General features: G+C 44.5%; 1 protein-coding gene across 1 annotated transcript in view; it reads left to right on the top strand.

Annotated features, from left to right (window-relative positions):
- Nucleotides 1-13499: 13499 nt before the first annotated feature.
- Nucleotides 13500-20299, top strand: part of LOC129823003 (vesicular, overexpressed in cancer, prosurvival protein 1-like) — a 57833-nt gene continuing 51033 nt past the window's right edge. Inside the window, exon 1 of the mRNA XM_055881654.1 lies at nt 13500-13991. Coding sequence (XP_055737629.1) covers nt 13941-13991 — 51 coding nt within the window. The 5' untranslated portion in view covers nt 13500-13940. The remainder of the gene's footprint in view (nt 13992-20299) is intronic.

The raw sequence follows: 20299 nt of genomic DNA on the forward strand, positions 1-20299 counted from the left end.
TCGGCTTGCTCATGTCCTCATACTTTTCTGACCCTGCACCTCCACTGACCGTTCCTGGTCAGTAACCCAACTCCGTCAACAAATCTGATTTCACCACGTTGTACAGAGCAGGTTTTGCTTTGTGTATCTCATGGGATGTATTGAGAGTGGTATGTCCAACTGTGTTTTTTTTAATAGATTTTGATGGATAAATCTTATTAGTGAGGTTAAAACACTTCTGTTCAACAAGCCTTTAAGGAAAGGCTTTCATCAAAGGGAAACGTGTACAGCAGATCTCTCTCTCTACCCATTGTCCTCCCTGGCAACACAGCCCCCCCCCCCCCCCAACCACGTATAAAGACCAACTCTTTCATTATGGAACGAGACTTGAGGCCAAAACACTCTCTCGTTTGAACCATCTCTCCATGGCAATGGTTGATAGGTAAATACACTTTTCTCCTTCGCTGTGATTTCCTCCTGCTGTAGGGAGGAGGCTCAGATCACAGGGATGCAGCAGGAGAGTTGGATTTGAGCCCGGGTTAGGAGGAGAAATGACTTTTCTCCTCCTGTAGATCAGCTCCAATGCAGGGAGAGAGAGGACTGTCTCCTCCTGTAGATCAGCTCCGATGCAGGGAGAGAGAGGACTGTCTCCTCCTGTAGATCGGCTCCGATGCAGGGAGAGAGAGCACTGTCTCCTCCTGTAGATCAGCTCCGATGCAGGGAGAGAGAGCACTGTCTCCTCCTGTAGATCAGCTCCGATGCAGGGAGAGAGAGGACTGTCTCCTCCTGTAGATCAGCTCCGATGCAGGGAGAGAGAGGACTGTCTCCTCCTGTAGATCAGCTCCGATGCAGGGAGAGAGGACTGTCTCCTCCTGTAGATCAGCTCCGATGCAGGGAGAGAGAGGACTGTCTCCTCCTGTAGATCAGCTCCGATGCACGGAGAGAGAGGACTGTCTCCTCCTGTAGATCAGCTCCGATGCAGGGAGAGAGAGGACTGTCTCCTCCTGTAGATCAGCTCCGATGCAGGGAGAGAGAGGACTGTCTCCTCCTGTAGATCAGCTCCGATGCAGGGAGAGAGAGGACTGTCTCCTCCTGTAGATCAGCTCCGATGCAGGGAGAGAGAGGACTGTCTCCTCCTGTAGATCAGCTCCGATGCAGGGAGAGAGAGGACTGTCTCCTCCTGTAGATCAGCTCCGATGCAGGGAGAGAGAGGACTGTCTCCTCCTGTAGATCAGCTCCGATGCAGGGAGAGAGAGGACTGTCTCCTCCTGTAGATCAGCTCCGATGCAGGGAGAGAGAGCACTGTCTCCTCCTGTAGATCAGCTCCGATGCAGGGAGAGAGAGCACTGTCTCCTCCTGTAGATCAGCAAGAGACTGTCACTGATGTATGGCTGCATCTCAATCTCTACCAGTCAATATTACAGCCTCTAAACAAGTGCTGTTTTAACTGCAACTTCAATGGTGCATCTTATTATAAAACCCACTGATTGCCGATGTAATTATACTGAACAAAAATATAAATGCAACGATTTTACTGAGTCACAGTTCATATACTGTAAATGGAAATCGGCCAATTGCAATAAATTCATTATGCCCTAATCTGTGGGTTTCAAATCAAATCAAAGTTTATTTGCTACGTGTGCTGAATACAACAGGTATAGTAGACCTTAAAGTGAAATGCTTACTTAACCAATAGTGTGGAAAAAAGGTGTGTGTGTGTGTGTGTTGGGGGGGGTAAGGAAAGAAATAAAACGACAGTAAAAAGACATTTGAAAATAACAGTAGCGAGGCTATATACAGGCACTGGTTAGTCAGGCTGATTGAGGTAGTATGTACATGTAGATATGGTTAAAGTGACTATGCATATATGATAAACAGAGAGTAGCAGTAGGCAGGCTATATAGAGTAGCGAGGCTATATACAGGCACTGGTTAGTCAGGCTGATTGAGGTAGTATGTACATGTAGATATGGTTAAAGTGACTATGCATATATGATGAACAGAGAGTAGCAGTAGGCAGGCTATATAGAGTAGCGAGGCTATATACAGGCACTGGTTAGTCAGGCTGATTGAGGTAGTATGTACATGTAGATATGGTTAAAGTGACTATGCATATATGATGAACAGAGAGTAGCAGTAGGCAGGCTATATAGAGTAGCGAGGCTATATACAGGCACTGGTTAGTCAGGCTGATTGAGGTAGTATGTACATGTAGATATGGTTAAAGTGACTATGCATATATGATGAACAGAGAGTAGCAGTAGGCAGGCTATATAGAGTAGCGAGGCTATATACAGGCACTGGTTAGTCAGGCTGATTGAGGTAGTATGTACATGTAGATATGGTTAAAGTGACTATGCATATATGATGAACAGAGAGTAGCAGTAGGCAGGCTATATAGAGTAGCGAGGCTATATACAGGCACTGGTTAGTCAGGCTGATTGAGGTAGTATGTACATGTAGATATGGTTAAAGTGACTATGCATATATGATGAACAGAGAGTAGCAGTAGGCAGGCTATATAGAGTAGCGAGGCTATATACAGGCACTGGTTAGTCAGGCTGATTGAGGTAGTATGTACATGTAGATATGGTTAAAGTGACTATGCATATATGATGAACAGAGAGTAGCAGTAGGCAGGCTATATAGAGTAGCGAGGCTATATACAGGCACTGGTTAGTCAGGCTGATTGAGGTAGTATGTACATGTAGATATGGTTAAAGTGACTATGCATATATGATGAACAGAGAGTAGCAGTAGCGTTAAAGAGGGGTTGGCGGGTGGTGGGACACAATGCAGATAGCCCGGTTAGCCAATGTGCAGGAGCACTGGTTGGTCGGGCCAATTGAGGTAGTATGTACATGAATGTATAGTTAAAGTGACCATGCATATATGATAAACGTGACATGTCCGGGCAGGGGAGCAGCCATGGGTGGGCCTAGGAGGGCATAGGCCCACCCACTTGCCAGCCAGGTCCACCCACTGGGAAGCCAGGGCCAGCCAATCAGATTGAGTTTTTCCCCACAAAAAGGCTTAATCACAGACAGAAATACTCCTCAGTTTCATCAACTGTCTGGGAGGCTGATCTCAGATGATCCCGCAGGTGAAGAAGCCGGATGTGGAGGTTCTGGGCTGGCGAGTTTACACGTGGTCTGCAGTTGCGAGGCCGGTTGGACGTACTGCCAAATTCTCAAAAATTACGTTGGAGGTGGCTTATGGTAGAGAATTTAACATTCAATTATATGGCAAGAGCTCTGGTGGACATTCCTGCATTCAGCATGCCAATTGTACACTTCCTCAACTTGAGACATCTGTGGCATTGTGTTGTCACAAAACTGCACATTTTAGTGGCTTTTTGTTGCCCCCAGCACAAGGTGCACCTGTGTAATGATCATGCCACACCTGTCAGGTGGATGGACCATGTTGGCAAAGGAGAAATGATCACTAACAGGGATGTAATAAATTTGTGCACAACATTGGAGAGAAATAAGCGTTGTGCATGTAGATAATGTCTATCTTTGATTTCAGCTCATGAAACATGGGACTACCACTTTACATGTTGCGTTTTATATATTTGTTCAGTATAGTTAGATTCATTCATTTCATAATTCAAAGGTTACAGAATTTTCAAGCGCTGGATTTTAAGTACATTTTATTCTGACTTTAGTCTGGCTTTGAACTGGTGCCGACAGTAGGTGTAGCATGTATAATTCAGTGAGAATTGGATGTGGTGATGCCGACAGTAGGTGTAGCGTGTATAATTCAGTGAGAATTGGATGTGGTGATGCCGACAGTAGGTGTAGCATGTATAATTCAGTGAGAATTGGATGTGGTGATGCCGACAGTAGGTGTAGCATGTATAATTCAGTGAGAATTGGATGTGGTGATGCCGACAGTAGGTGTAGCATGTATAATTCAGTGAGAATTGGATGTGGTGATGCCGACAGTAGGTGTAGCATGTATAATTCAGTGAGAATTGGATGTGGTGATGCCGACAGTAGGTGTAGCATGTATAATTCAGTGAGAATTGGATGTGGTGATGCCGACAGTAGGTGTAGCGTGTATAATTCAGTGAGAATTGGATGTGGTGATGCCGACAGTAGGTGTAGCATGTATAATTCAGTGAGAATTGGATGTGGTGATGCCGACAGTAGGTGTAGCGTGTATAATTCAGTGAGAATTGGATGTGGTGATGCCGACAGTAGGTGTAGCATGTATAATTCAGTGAGAATTGGATGTGGTGATGCCGACAGTAGGTGTAGCATGTATAATTCAGTGAGAATTGGATGTGGTGATGCCGACAGTAGGTGTAGCATGTATAATTCAGTGAGAATTGGATGTGGTGATGCCGACAGTAGGTGTAGCGTGTATAATTCAGTGAGAATTGGATGTGGTGATGCCGACAGTAGGTGTAGCGTGTATAATTCAGTGAGAATTGGATGTGGTGATGCCGACAGTAGGTGTAGCATGTATAATTCAATGAGAATTGGATGTGGTGATGCCGACAGTAGGTGTAGCATGTATAATTCAGTGAGAATTGGATGCACCGACGGCCACAGGAGAAAGCTTGGAAAACATTGCACGAAAGCAGCATCTGTAAGAACTGACAGTGGGTGTAGCATCTATAACTCAGTAAGACCAGACCGACGCCAGTGTTCTCAAAATAGCTCAACTGAAGATTAAAAAAAAAGCTCATTATGAGGCTTAAATCGCTCTCTTGTATTGGAGGTCACCACCGCTTTCCACTTAAGATCACAACTAAGTTGATGCCGGTGTGTTGATCGGCTAGTTTAGGTAATACACCTTAACTTGTTATTTAGGTTAAATTGATGGACGATTCTTTCTGAATTGCTTCTTGAATAGATCCCAGGAGCATGGGAGTCACTCACTACCTAACCTGTCATTCAATTTGTAGAACAACTTAACCCATTTTAAGAGGACCTTAAATGTATTCATTGTAAAATGCAGATATTAATATCTACATATTATGTGAAAACAAATCTGCTAATGTAACGGATTATCCTGTATTTTGCCAAATCTCTCCATAGTCCTGGCAGCAAATATGATACAAGACCTCATTCATGATATCCACTCAGACTGTTTGGGAAGACATGAACACAATTTCTAATATTGTCTATATGGGGTGGGGAAACACTCCATAATGTGTCTATGCTGAGGAAAGCTCCTTACTCCCCCTCGGGTATATAGCAGCATATATGCTGCGGATGGCTACAGAGAGATGCCACTTACTCAAATCATTTTATTTATGACATGATTTGTTAAACAGGTGTAAAATAATAATACAATGAGTAAGGATAACTTTTCTATATACACAGGGTACCAGTACCCAAACCGCTGTGCAGGGTTACGAGGTAATTGAGGTAGATATGTACATATAACTAGGACTAAAGTGACAGCAAATGAATAGTAGCTTCAGCGTATGTGATGAGTCAGTTAGTGCAGAAACGGGCAATGCAGATAGTCCAGATAGCTATTTGGTTTAACGACAGTATTTTACTAAATACACTGAACAAATATAAACGCAACATGTAAAGCGTTGGTTTCATGAGCTGAAATAAAACATCCCAGACTTGATTTATCTCATTCTGTGTACACATTTGTTTACATCCCCGTTAGTGAGCATTTCTCCTTTGCCAAGATAATCTATCCACCTGACAAGTGTGGCATATCAAGAAGCTGATTAAACAGCAAGATCATTACACAGGTTCCCCGTTTCCTGGGGACATAGAAAGGAGGGACATTAAAAGGACACTTTTTATGAGGGAGTGTGCAATTGGCATGCTGACTGAATTGGAGCGGGTCGAGAGTCTCAAGTTTCCCAGTGTCCACATCACCAACAAACTATCATTGTCCAAACACACCAAGAAAGTCATGAGGGCACGACAATGCTTTTCCCCCCTCAGAAGATTTGGCATGGGTCCCCGGGTCCCCAAATCCTCTAAGTTCTACAGCTGCACCATCCTGACCAGTTGCATCACCACCTGTTATGGCAACAGCTCGGCATCCGACCGTAAGGCACTACAGAGGGTAGTGCGTAAAGCTCATTACAACACTGGGGCCAAGATTCCTGCCATCCAGGACCTATATACTAGGTGGTGTCATTGGAAGGCCAAAGAAAAGTGTCGAAGTCTCCAGTCACCCAATTCATAGGCTGTTCTCTGCTACCCCACGGCATAGGTCCAAAAGTCTAGGTCCAAAAGGCTCCTTAACAGCTTCTACACCTAAGCCATAAGACTGCTGAACAATTATTCAAATGGCCACCTAGACTATTTACACCCCCCCCCCCCCCCCTTTGTTTTTACACTGCTGCTACTCGCTGTTTATCTATGCACTGTCACTTTACCCCTACCTACGGGTACAAATTACCTCGACTAATCTGTACCCCCAGAACATTGAGTCTGTACCAGTACCCCCGTATATAGCCTCGTTACTTTTTTTTAAATTTTATTTCTTACTTTAGTTTATCTAGTAAATATTTGCTTAACTCTATTTCTTGAAATGCACTGTTGGATAAGCGCTTGTCAGTAAGCATTTCATTGTTGGTTAGGGGCATGTAAGTAAGCATTTCACGTGTAAGGTCTACACCTGTTGTATTCGGCGCATGTGACAATTTTTTTTATATGTTTTTCACACTGCTGATGAGCAATAGCCTTGTCCTAAAAAGGTTATCACACCACACTAATTCATTGCACTGAATGGGCTGGGCTACCTCAGTCATCTTGACAATGCCTTGTAATTGGGATGACTTAAGTGGTTGAAGGTAAGTTGGAATCCATTTATCACAGCCAATCATCCTCCGTCATTACAAAGGCAGGCCAATTAAACACAAGAGGTGTGTGTTGAGCAAAGGCATTGTCGCCACACCTCTTCTCTTTTGTTAAGATAAAAACACTGTTACCATGACAACAGACACTGGTGAATACACCTGTGTGACAGAAACCTCTGCTTTCACCGGTTTGTTTTTGTACTTTTAGGTTGCTAGATTTTTTTGCCTGCCTATGTTAAAGGACAATAAAAAACTTATGTTCTGTGGTTCTAATGTTGGAGAATATAAGGATCCCTGGTATAAAGTGGCACTAAAACCAAAAGCAGGTAGTCTACTTACAATGTTTAGGCTAAGTTACAACTGTTCAATTATTTGAAAAATAAACAATGGCCTTAACAATGCATATAGAGCAAGGATGAGTTTTAAACAACTTGTTTTTCTAACTTTACACTTAATGTGTAGAAATGGCAATCAGTCTGTACACAAACAGAGATATAACAGCTGTAAGTACCATGTAAAAATGTTGTTAGTTCCTTTAGGGATGTATTTTAGGGACTGGGAGACTTGTCAGGATTCAGGGAAAGATGAACGGAGCAAAGTACAGAGAGATCCTTGATGAAAACTTTCTCCAGGGCGCTTAGGACGTCAGACTGGGTCGATGGCGTGATCTGACGTGATCTTCCTGTCTGGGTTGGCGCCCCCCCTTGGTTTGTGCCGTAGCGGAGATCTTTGTGGGCTATTCTCGGCCTTGTCTCAGGATTGTAAGTTGGTGGTTGAAGATATCCCTCTAGTGGTGCGGGGGCTGTGCTTTGGCAAAGTGGGTGGGGTTATATCCTTCCTGTTTGGCCCTGTCCGGGGGTATCATCGGATGGGGCCACAGTGTCTCCTGACCCCTCCTGTCTCAGCCTCCAGTATTTATGCTGCAGTAGTTTATGTGTCGGGGGGCTAGGGTCAGTTTGTTATATCTGAAGTACTTCTCCTGTCTTATCTGGTGTCCGATGTGAATTTAAGTATGCCCTCTCTAATTCTCTCCTTCTCTCTTTCTTTCTCTCTCTCGGAAGACCTGAGCCCTAGGACCATGCGTCAGGACTACCGGGCATGATGACTCCTTGCTGTCCCCAGTCCACCTGGCCTTGCTGCTGTTCCAATTTCAACTGTTCTGCCTGCGTCTATGGAACTCTGACCTGTCCACCGGACGTGCTACCTGTCCCAGACCTGCTATTTGGGACATTTACTCCTGAGGTGCTGACTTGCTACACCCTCGATAACTTCTGTGATTATTATTATTTGACCATGCTGGTCATTTATGAACATTTGAACATCTTGGCTATGTTCTGTTATAATCTCCACCCGGCACAGCCAGAAGAGGACTGACCACCCCCTCATAGCCTAGTTCCTCTCTAGGTTTCTACCTAGGTTTTGGCCTTTCTAGGGAGTTTTTCCTAGCCATCGTGCTTCTACACCTGCATTGCTTGCTGTTTGGGGTTTTGGCTAGGTTTCTGTACAGCACTTTGAGATATTAGCTGATGTACGAAGGGCTTGCAAGCCGAAAAACACCATCCCAACCGTGAAGCACGGGGGTGGCAGCATCATGTTGTGGGGGTGCTTTGCTGCAGGAGGGATTGGTGCACTTCACAAAATAGATGGCATCATGAGGCAGGACAATTATGTGGATATATTGAAGGAACATCTCAAGAAATCAGTCTGGAAGTTAAAGCTTGGTCGCAAATGGGTCTTCCAAATGGACGATGACCCCAAGCATACTTCCAAAGTAGTGGCAAGATGGCTTAAGGACAACAAAGTCAAATTATTGGAGTGACCATCACAAAGCCCGGACATCAATCCTATAGAACATTTGTGGGCAGAACTGAAACAGTGTGTGCGAGCAAGGAGGCCTACAAACCTGACTCAGTTACACCAGCTCTGTCAGGAGGAATGGGTCAAAATTCACCCAACTTATTGTGGGAAGCTTGTGGAAGGCTACCCGAAATGTTTGACCCAAGTTAAACAATTTTAAGGCAATGCTTCCAAATACTAATTGAGTGTATATAAACTTCTGACCCACTGGGAATGTGATGAAAGGAGTACAAGCTGAAATAAATAATTCTCTCTACTATTATTCTGACATTTCACATTATTAAAATAAAGTTGTGATCCTAACTGAGGTGTATGTAAACTTCCGACTTACACTGTAAAAAAATAAATAAAAAAAATCTAAATTTGCTTGTATTTTGAAAAAGCTGTTTTCGCTTTGTCATTATGGGGTATTGTGTGTAGATTGATGAGGGAAAAATACAATTTAATACATTTTTTAATAAGGCTGTAATGTAACAAAATGTGGAAAAAGTCAAGGGTATAAATACTTTCCGAATGTGATATATGTATATGATGTAATAAGACCAATGTACACTGCTCAAAAAAATAAAGGGAACACTTAAAAAACACAATGTAACTCCAAGTCAATAACACTTCTGTGAAATCAAACTGTCCACTTAGGAAGCAACACTGATTGACAATAAATTTCACATGCTGTTGTGCAAATGGAATAGACAAAAGGTGGAAATTATAGGCAATTAGCAAGACACCCCCCAAAACAGGAGTGATTCTGCAGGTGGTGACCACAGACCACTTCTCAGTTCCTATGCTTCCTGGCTGATGTTTTGGTCACTTTTGAATGCTGGCGGTGCTCTCACTCTAGTGGTAGCATGAGACGGAGTCTACAACCCACACAAGTGGCTCAGGTAGTGCAGTTCATCCAGGATGGCACATCAATGCGAACTGTGGCAAAAAGGTTTTCTGTGTCTGTCAGCGTAGTGTCCAGAGCATGCAGGCGCTACCAGGAGACAGGCCAGTGCATCAGGAGACGTGGAGGAGGCCGTAGGAGGGCAACAACCCAGCAGCAGGACCGCTACCTCCGACTTTGTTCAAGGAGGTGCACTGCCAGAGCCCTGCAAAATGACCTCCAGCAGGCCACAAATGTGCATGTGTCAGCATATGGTCTCACAAGGGGTCTGAGGATCTCATCTCGGTACCTAATGGTAGTCAGGCTACCTCTGGCGAGCACATGGAGGGCTGTGCGGCCCCACAAAGAAATGCCACCCCACACCATGACTGACCCATCGCCAAACCGGTCATGCTGGAGGATGTTGCAGGCAGCAGAACGTTCTCCACGGCGTCTCCAGACTCTGTCACGTCTGTCACATGTGCTCAGTGTGAACCTGCTTTCATCTGTGAAGAGCACTGGGTGCCAGTGGCGAATTTGCCAATCTTGGTGTTCTCTGGCAAATGCCAAACGTCCTGCACGGTGTTGGGCTGTAAGCACAACCCCCACCTGTGGACGTCGGGCCCTCATACCACCCTCATGGAGTTTGTTTCTGACCGTTTGAGCAGACACATGCACATTTGTGGCCTGCTGGAGGTCATTTTGCAGGGCGCTGGCAGTGCACCTCCTTGCACAAAGTCGGAGGTAGAGGTCCTGCTGCTGGGTTGTTGCCCTCCTATGGCCTCCTCCACGTCTCCTGATGTACTGGCCTGTCTCCTGGTAGCGCCTGCATGCTCTGGACACTACGCTGACAGACACAGCAAACCTTTTTGCCTTTTTGCCACAGTTCGCATTGATGTGCCATCCTGGATGAACTGCACTACCTGAGCCACATTCTGGGGGGAATGGCCCTAGCCCTCACCCTCCGATCCAACAGGTCCCAGACGTGCTCAATGGGATTGAGATCCAGGCTCTTCGCTGGCCATGGCACAACACTGACATTCCTGTCTTGCAGGAAATCACGCACAGAATGAGCAGTATGGCTGGTGAATTTGTCATGCTGGAGGGTCATGTCAGGATGAGCCTGCAGGAAGGGTACCACACAATCTCTCTTTCATATCGTCTGAGATCCCCAAAGATTTGAAAGCTGTCGCGGTCATCCCCCTCTTCAAAGGGGGAGACACTCTAGACCCAAACTGTTATAACCCTAACAAACTGTTATAGACCTATATCCATCCTGTCCTGCCTTTCTAAAATCTTCGAAATCCAAGTTAACAAACAGATCACCGACCATTTCGAATCCCACCGTACCTTCTCCCCTATGCAATCTGGTTTCCGAGCTGGTCATGGGTGCACCTCAGCCACGCTCAAGGTCCTAAACGATATCATAACCGCCATCGATAAAAGACAATACTGTATAGCTGAATTCATCGACCTGGCCAAGGCTTTCGACTCTGTCAATCACCGCATTCTTATCGGCAGACTCAATAGCCTTGGCTTCTCAATTGACTGCCTCGCATGGTTCACCAACTACTTCTCAGACAGAGTTCAGTGTGTCAAATCGTAGGGCCTGTTGTCCGGACCTCTAGCAGTCTCTATGGGGTGTCACAGGGTTCAATTCTCGGGCAGACTCTTTTCTATGTATATATCAATGATGTCGCTCTTGCTGCTGGTGATTCTCTGATCCACCTCTACGCAGACGACACCATTCTGATACATCTGGCCCTTCTTTGGACACTGTGCTAACAAACCTCCAAACGAGCTTCAATGCCATACAACACTCCTTCCGTGGCCTCAGCAGCTTTTTAAATGCAAGTAAAACTAAGAGCATGCCCTTCAACCAACTGCTGCCCGCACCTTTCCGCCCGACTATCATCACTACTCTGGACGGTTCTGACCTAGAACATGTGGACAACTACAAATACCTAGGTGTCTGGTTAGACTGTAAACTCTCCTTCCAGACTCACATTAAGCATCTCCAATCCAAAATGAAATCTAGAATCAGCTTCCTATTTCGCAACAAAGCCTCCTAGACTCATGCTGCCAAACATACACTCGGAAAACGGACTATCCTACCGATCCTTACAAAATAGCCCCCAACACTCTAGTCCGCAAACTGGAAACTATCACAGTGCCATCCATTTTGTCACCAAAGCTCCATATACTACCCACCACTGCGACCTGTATGCTCTCATTGGCTGGCCCTCTACATTGGCTGGCCTTCCACTACACATTTGTCGCCAAACCCACTGGCTCCAGGTCATCTATAAGTCTTTGCTAGGTAAAGCCCCACCTTATCTCAGCTCACTGGTCACCATAGCAACACCCACCCGTAGCACGCCCTCCAGCAGGTATATTGCACTGGTCATCCCCAAAGCTAACACTTCCTTTGGCCGCCTTTCCTTCCAGTTCTCTGCTGCCAATGACTGGAACGAATTGCAAAAATCTCTGAAGTTGGAGTCTTATATCTAACTTTAAGCATCAGCTGTCAGAGCAGCTTACCGATCACTGTACCTGTACACAGCCAATCTGTAAATAGCACACCCAACTTCCTCATCCCCATATTATTACTTACCATCTTGCTCTTTTGCACTCCAGTATCTCTACTTGCACATCATCATCTGCACATCTATCACTCCAGTATTAATGCTACATTTAAATTATTTCGCCTCTATGGCCTATTTATTGCCTACCTCCCTACCGTTCTACATTTGCACACACTGTACATAGATTATTACTTTTTTCTTTCTATTGTGTTATTGACTGTACGTTTGTTTATGTAACTCTGTGCTGTTGTTTTTGTCACACTGCTTTGCTTTATGTTGGCCAGGCCGCAGTTGTAAATGAGAACTTGTTCTCAACTGGCCTACCTGGTTAAATAAAGGTGAAAAAAACAACAAAAAAACATGAGGGAGGAGGATGTCTTCCTTGTAACGCATAGCGTTGAGATTGCCGGGCAATGACAACAAGCTCAGTCCGATGATGCTGTGACACACCGGCCCAGACCATGACGGACCTTCACCTCCAAATCGAGTACAGGCCTCGGTGTAACGCTCATTCCTTCGACGATAAACGCGAATCCGACCATCACACCTGGTGAGACAAAACCGCGACTCATCAGTGAGGAGCACTTTTTGCCAGTCCTGTCTGGTCTAGTGACGGTGGGTTTGTGCCCATAGGTGACGTTGTTGCCAGTGATGTCTGGTGAGGACCTGCCTTACAACAGGCCTACAAGCCCTCAGTCCAGCCTCTCTCAGCGTATTGCGGACAGTCTGAGCATTGATGGATGGAGTGTGCGTTCCTGGTGTAACTTGGGCAGTTGTTGTTGCCTTCCTGTATCCTGGATTTGATGTTTGGATGTCCGATCCTGTGCAGGTGTTGTTACACGTGGTCTGCCACTACGAGGACGATCAGCTGTCCGTCCTGTCTCCCTGTAGCGCTGTCTTAGGCGTCTCACAGTACGGACATTGCAATTTATTGCCCTGGCCACATCTGCAGTCCTCATGCCTCCTTGCAGCATGCCTAAGGCACGTTCACGCAGATGAGCAGGGACCCTGGGCATCTTTCTTTTGGTGTTTTTCAGAGTCAGTAGAAAGTCCTCTTTAGTGTCCTACGTTTTCATAATTCATTGCCTACCGTCTGTAAGCTGTTACTGTCTTAATGACTGTTCCAGAGGTGCATGTTCATTAGTTGTTTATGGTTCATTGAACAAGCATGGGAAACAGTGTTTAAACCCTTTACAATGAAGATCTGTGAAGTTATTTGGATTTTTACGAATTGTCTTTGAAAGACAGGGTCCTGAAAAAGGGACATTTATTTTTTTGCCGAGTTGAGAATAGGCTACTGCACCTAGATGAAATGTCAGAGAATCTCATTGCATATAAGATCATGTGGTGTCTTCACTCCCTCTGTGATTATACATATTCGAGTTATCAAATTTCACATTTTCAGAATCAAGAATTCCTCAACTGCACTATGGGGAGGGACAGGAGTAGACAACCTTTTGATTCACCTTATTTGATTTACCTAAGCAGGAGTATCTTCCGGGCTGTTTTGTTAGCGAAAGGGGGCGTGGATTACCGTAAATCCTAATGTAATGCAGCTGTTAGGATAGCCTGCATAATGTCATTGACTACCTTCTTTTTTATCTTTCTTTGGAGCAGTTTTGCTTCAAAATGATAAGATCTAATCGCGGAAAAAATGCCACTAGACCAACAGGAACTCGAGCTAACATTGGCGCTGTCACTGCTCCTATCCCGCATTGACAGCTGGGTTACGCGGAGGCTCGTCGGTCGTATGCTTTGTGTGATGCGGGAAGCTGCTGAACGTTTTGTAGTGGAATGAAATCGACATTGTGATAAGGACTTTGTTCATCTTTTCATTTAAAACGGAGTTTGAAATTCGGCAAGGAGAGATGAAGAATCTACCCCCTGGGATAGTCCTGACGTTTTTTATATTTTTAGAGGTGAGCAGCCCTTAGACAACATCGGCTATTGCCAACTATATAACGGGCGTTTATGGGATTACGCTGTACCTTTTTTGATATAATTTTAATTATGGTGGTAAAGAGAACATTATGACGTGAATGATGCTTTACTGTTAATTTGTCATGGTGGATATATTTAACAATATTTCCAAAGAACGAAGCATCTGCCCCCATCAGATGATATACAGTGTAGGCTACAGTATGATGCAATTTGGCTAAACCCTTTGTCTTTCTGTCCATTCCTCCGTAACAAAACGGAACTCTTCATGTAGGTAATATTGACCAAATCGAGTGCGGAAATGGTTACAAGGACATTATTTGATTTCTGTACAACCGTAAGTGATACTGTCTGGATTCCTAACTTTATCATGGCCTTTTCAATATCTCTCTTCTTTTAACATTTGAAGACGGTACAGGCTTACAAACTCATTCATGAGCCACACATTTGTATGAGAAACATACATGTGGAATTGCCCTCTTGAACCACTGAAAATCACAATGTAAGATTGTTGGAAGACTTTTTGACAATTTCACCAGGTTTTTTTATTTTATTATTATTTTTCATAAATTAACAATTTTGAATGGAATTCTAATCTGCCATGACCTAGTAAAATCTCTTGTGTGCTATATCCATAACACTTCAACAAGCCTGTTTTGGTTTCTGTCGAGTCCATTTTCATTACACTAGATCTTTATCTTTTCAATTATGCCAAGTCAGTTGAACTATGCTCTGTGCCAGATATCATGCTGTCCAATGTACTTGGCTCATATTTTTTATTTTATTTAACCTTTTATTTAACTAGGCAAGTCAGTTAAGAAGAAATTCTTATTTACAATGACGGCCTTCCTCGGCCAAAGCCTCCCCTAACCAGGACGATGCTGGGCCAAGTGTGCGTCGATCACGACTGGTTGTGATACAGCCCGGGATCGAACCAGGATCTGTAGTGACGCCTCTAGCGCTGAGGAGCAGTGCCTTAGACCTCTGCGCCTCTCGGGAGCAACATCCTATGGATGCCCTATAATATTTAATATCAGTTATGTTATTAAAGTAACTAATGTACAAGGTTTTGTGCTGGTTTAGTCCATGCTTAGTCAATAACAGACCGTTTAGCACGCATGCAAACCAACACTAACGTTCACTCGGCAAACACACGCTGAAGTTCAAGCAATATCCAAATTCTACCATGTCTGCCAATCTACTTCCACCAACCTACTTCACAAGAAGTGTAAAATTGCAGCGTAAGAAAATGTATGATTACCACTGAAATTGAAATGCTGTCTTTTTTTAAATTTAATAAAGTGAATAAGTCAAGTAGGGAAAAAGTCTCTGTGCAGGCTGCAATAACTAAGCTTTGCTTGGTCATGAATCCAGAATTGGTGTGCTCAACTCAATTATCAAATGTCTTTGGGTGCTTAGTTGGAAAGGCATATCAGTTGATGTGCTTGGTCATGGACACCTTTTCAAGAGGGGGAGAGAGAGACTGGCTATTTTTAAAGTGGCAGGTTAGTTTTGAGATTAACCTCGCCTGGCCAGCTCACTATGACACCATAACATGGCAGTGGAAAGCTCCCCCGGCAGAAATGTGACCAGAAGCTTCTGTGGTGCTGTGCTGGAGGTGTCAGGTTCTGTGGAGATGGAGGGTTTGCGGTTCAGCGACCCAATGAGACGAGTCAGCCTCTCCATGCTGGAAGGTCACTGCCCCCCTCCCCCCAGGGTGTGGCTCCATTAACTTCCCTAACACACTCTGGCACTAAGATAGCAGCTCTGTGACTGGGAGAGAGCTGGATAAGAGCTTCAGCATGGACTGCCTCACTCTTTGTAGAAGGCGCTATTATGGTTTTGTAAGCTTTTGACTCGGCAGAAATCGAGTGTACATGTTTTGATGTTTCCAGTATGACGTTTGTATCTTATAGACAAAAAAAAGCATACCCTACAGTATTGGGCTCTTTGTTACTTTGGATTCCAATAAATAGGGGTAACTGTATATCTTCACAACTCGACTACCAGAATAGCATTAGAGGGAGGAGACCCCACTAGATATTATTTCAACAATGGGTGTTCCTTGAGGGGATTGTGCCTCATCTTGTACTATAGTTCTATACTGACCAGAGGTATTAGGATAAATTCTGGGTTATCACCACCGCTTCACATTGGGGCGGCAGCGTAGCCTAATGGTTAGAGCGTTGGGCTAGTAACCGAAAGGTTGCAAGTTCGAATCCCTGAGCTGACAAGGTACAAATCTGTCGTTCTGCCCCTGAACAAGGAAGTTCCTAGGCTGTCATTGAAGATAAGAATTTGTTCTTAACTGACTTGCCTCGTTAAATAAAGGTAAAATAAACATTACCAAATTGTCTTCGGCTGTTTTCTCTGTAGCCGACGGGACAACCGAGTGAGTGACCGTTATACAACAGACTGCTGCATCCTGCTTGGTTTTGTCCCAGATGGGCCGGGATTTTGGGAGGACAAGTGTTATTGGTTTAGGAGTATAACTGCCTCTTTATATTCAGCCTCAGCCATTTGAAGCCTTTTAAAGTGGTAAAAATACTCCAGAGATTTTATTCACTCACAGTTGACGCGATCGGACAGTTTTATGACCGGTTTATGTAAAGTAAAGTGGGGAAATCCATCAAAAGACGATCACAAAGCTAACTTGCCATCCAAAAGGATATAGGATTACAAAATTATTTTAAAACTACTGCATTAATCCGACCAGTCATTCATTAGTCATATCATGTCACTGTACTGTAGCTGGGTCATAAATCATAGACATTGGAGGTAGAGTCATAATGGTAAGACTACTATTACATTTACTAGATTATAAAATGGTCAAGTCAATGAGATACTGTTTGACCAGAGTCTGTCAATCACATGACGAGTCTACTATCCATGGATGCATTAGAGATTTCTTGGCTTGGTCAATGTCTTGAAACGTGGAGGGACAGTTTTGTTATATGTTTACTTGCCGATTTGGTTGCGGAATTGTTTTGTTGACAGTATGACAACAAAGAGGGGTTCGGTTTGGGCTTGGTTGGTATACCGAGGCATTTTGGAATATTGTTGGGTATGATTTTCAGTACGGGGGGAATAGTAGTAGGTCAAGGTCATGGCCACATTTTAAAATGTATATTATCACAAGCTAAGCACAACTGAAGTTGGTTGTATACCTCTGGTCAAACAGTATCTCATTGACTTGAACATTTTATAATCTAGTAAATGTAATAGTAGTCTTACCATTATGACTCTACCTCCAATGTCTATGATTTATGACCCAGCTACAGTACAGTGACATGATATGACTAATGAATGACTGGTCGGATTAATGCAGTAGTTTTAAAATAATTTTGTAATCCTATATCCTTTTGGATGGAAAGTTAGCTTTGTGATCGTCTTTTGATGGATGTCCCCACTTTACTTTACATAAACCAGCCATAAAACTGTCCGATCGCGTCAACTGTGAGTGAATAAAATCTCTGGAGTATTTTTACCACTTTAAAAGGCTTCAAATTACTGAGGCTGAATATAAAGAGGCAGTTATACTCCTAAACCAATAACACTTGTCCTCCCAAAATCCCGGCCCATCTGGGACAAAACCAAGCAGGATGCAGCAGTCTGTTGTATAACGGTCACTCACTCGGTTGTCCCTTCGGCTACAGAGAAAACAGCCGACCAAGCAACTGACGCTCTGCAGGTCTTCAGATACTACATTAGAGGGACAATTTAACATACTTGCAAATCAAATCAAATGTATTTATATAGCCCTTCTTACATCAGCTGATATCTCAAAGTGCTGTACAGAAACCCAACCTAAAACCCCAAACCGCAAGCAATGCAGGTGTAGAAGCACGTTGTCTAGGGAAAACTCCCTAGAAAGGCCAAAACCTAGGAAGAAACCTAGAGAGGAACCAGGCTCTGAGGGGTGGCCTCTTCTGGCTGTGCCGGGTGGAGATGATAACAGAACATGGCCAAGATGTTCAAATGTTCATAAATGACCAGCATGGTCAAATAATAATAATCACAGTAGTTGTCAAGGGTGCAGCAAGTCAGCACCTCAGGAGTAAATGTCAGTTAGCTTTTCATAGCCGATCATTAAGAGTATCTCTACCGCTCCTGCTGTCTCTAGAGAGTTGAAAACAGCAGGTCTGGGACAGGTAGCACGTCCGGTGAACAGGTCAGGGTTCCTTAGCCGCAGGCAGAACAGTTGAAACTGGAGCAGCAGCACAGCCAGGTGGACTGGGGACAGCAAGGAGTCATCATGCCAGGTAGTCTTGAGGCATGGTCCTAGGGCTCAGGTCCTTCAAGAGAGAGAAAGAGAGAATTAGAGAGAGCATACTTAAATTCACACAGGACACCGGATAAGACAGGAGAAGTACTCCAAACTGACCCCAGCCCCCCAACATATAAACTACTGCAGCATAAATACTGGAGGCTGAGACAGGAGGGGTCAGGAGACACTGTGGCCCCATCCGATGATACCCCCGGACAGGGCCAAACAGGAAAGATATAACCCCACCCAATTTGCCAAAGCACAGCCCCCACACCATTAGAGGGATATCTTCAACCATCAACTAGCTATTAGCATTAGCGGCTAACAATTAGCATCTCACAAGAGTTAGGGCAACATCCTAAGAAAAGACAAACTTGCTCTTTGCTGATATATGAAACACAAACTAATAGTGTCATTATAGAACGCTAGTGGATTTATATTACGAAGCAAAGTGAAAACAGCATTGTTGTCATCAACATTGTTGCATGTGCTGCTTTGACCATGCAGACTGAACGCAAGTGTCTCGTGGTTGAGGAGCATCAAATGCGCTCCTTGAGTGACGGGGCGTGGCTAGGTCTGTGTGGAAAGTCACGGAGAGAAAGAGCGGAGAGCGAAAAAAAACTATAAAAATGTACATTACACATGGTGTATCACATTTAACAAACCAAACATTCAAATACAGGTTTGAAAGGTAAAGTAAAACCCAAACCGGTCCCTGCATCATAAAATACGGTGTACCGCCCAGCCCTACGCCTGGCTGCGTGGGAGTGTGGGTGGAATGAACGAGCTCGCCTGGCAAGCAGAGCGTGAAACTTGTGGTAAAATGAAACTTGGTAGTCTGCCTGGAAATTAATTTTCAAATATTTTTCATAACAAAAGTTGAGTGCCAAATTCAAGTACTTTAAGCACCTTTAAGCTTGGCTAGGGATGTGTCGTGTGGGGTAGCTCAAGTTTTGAGCACAAATTTGTTTATATCCCTGTAAGTGAGCATTTTTCTTTTGCCAAGATAATCCATCCACCTGACAGGTGTGGCAGATCAAGAAGATGATTAAACCGCATGATCATTACACAGGTGCACCTTGTGCTGGGGACAATAAAAGGCCACTAAAATGTCTAGTTCTGTCACTCAACACAATGCTATAGATGTTTTGAGGGAGCGTGCAATTGGCATGCTGACTGCAGGAATGTCCACTGGAGCTGTTTCCAGATAATTTAATGTTAATTTCTCTACCATAAGCCACATCCAATGTCGTTTTAGAGAATTTGGCAGTATGTCCAACCGGCCTCGCAACTGAAGACCACGTATAACCATGCCAGCCCAGGACCTCCACGTCCACCTTCTTCACCTGCAGGATCATCTGATGAGACCAGCTGCCCATACAGCTGATGAAACTGTGGGATTGCACAACCAAATAATTTCTGAACAAATTGTCAAACTGTCTTAAGGAAGCTCATGGGCGTGTTCGTCGTCATCACCAGGGTCTTGACCTGACTGCAGTTCAGTGGGCAAATGCTCACATTCGATGGCCACTGGCACGCTGGAGAAGTGTGCTCTTCACAGATAAATCCTGGTTTCAACTGTACCGGGCAGTTGGCAGACTGTGTGGGCGAGTGGTTTTCTGATGGCAACGTTTTGAACAGAGTGACCCGTGGTGGGGTGATGGTATGGGCAGGCATAAGCTATGGACAACGAACACAATTGCATTTTATTGACGGCAATTTGAATGCACAGAGGTACCGTGACGAGATCCTGAGGCCCATTGTTGTGCCATTCATCCACTGACATCACCTCATGTTTCAGCATGATAATACAAGGCCCCATGTCACAAGGATCTGTACACAATTCCTGGAAGCTGAAAATGTCGCAGTTCTTCCATGGCCTGCATACTCGCCAGACATGTCTCCCATTGAGCATGTTTAGGATGCTCTGGATCAATGTGTTCCAGTTCTCGGGAGCTTCGCACAGCCATTGAAGCGGAGTGGGACAACATTCCACATGTCACAATCAACAGCCTGATCAAC

This window comes from Salvelinus fontinalis, chromosome 25 (genome assembly GCF_029448725.1).
Source record: "Salvelinus fontinalis isolate EN_2023a chromosome 25, ASM2944872v1, whole genome shotgun sequence".
In the NCBI taxonomy this organism is placed as follows: Eukaryota; Metazoa; Chordata; class Actinopteri; order Salmoniformes; family Salmonidae; genus Salvelinus; species Salvelinus fontinalis.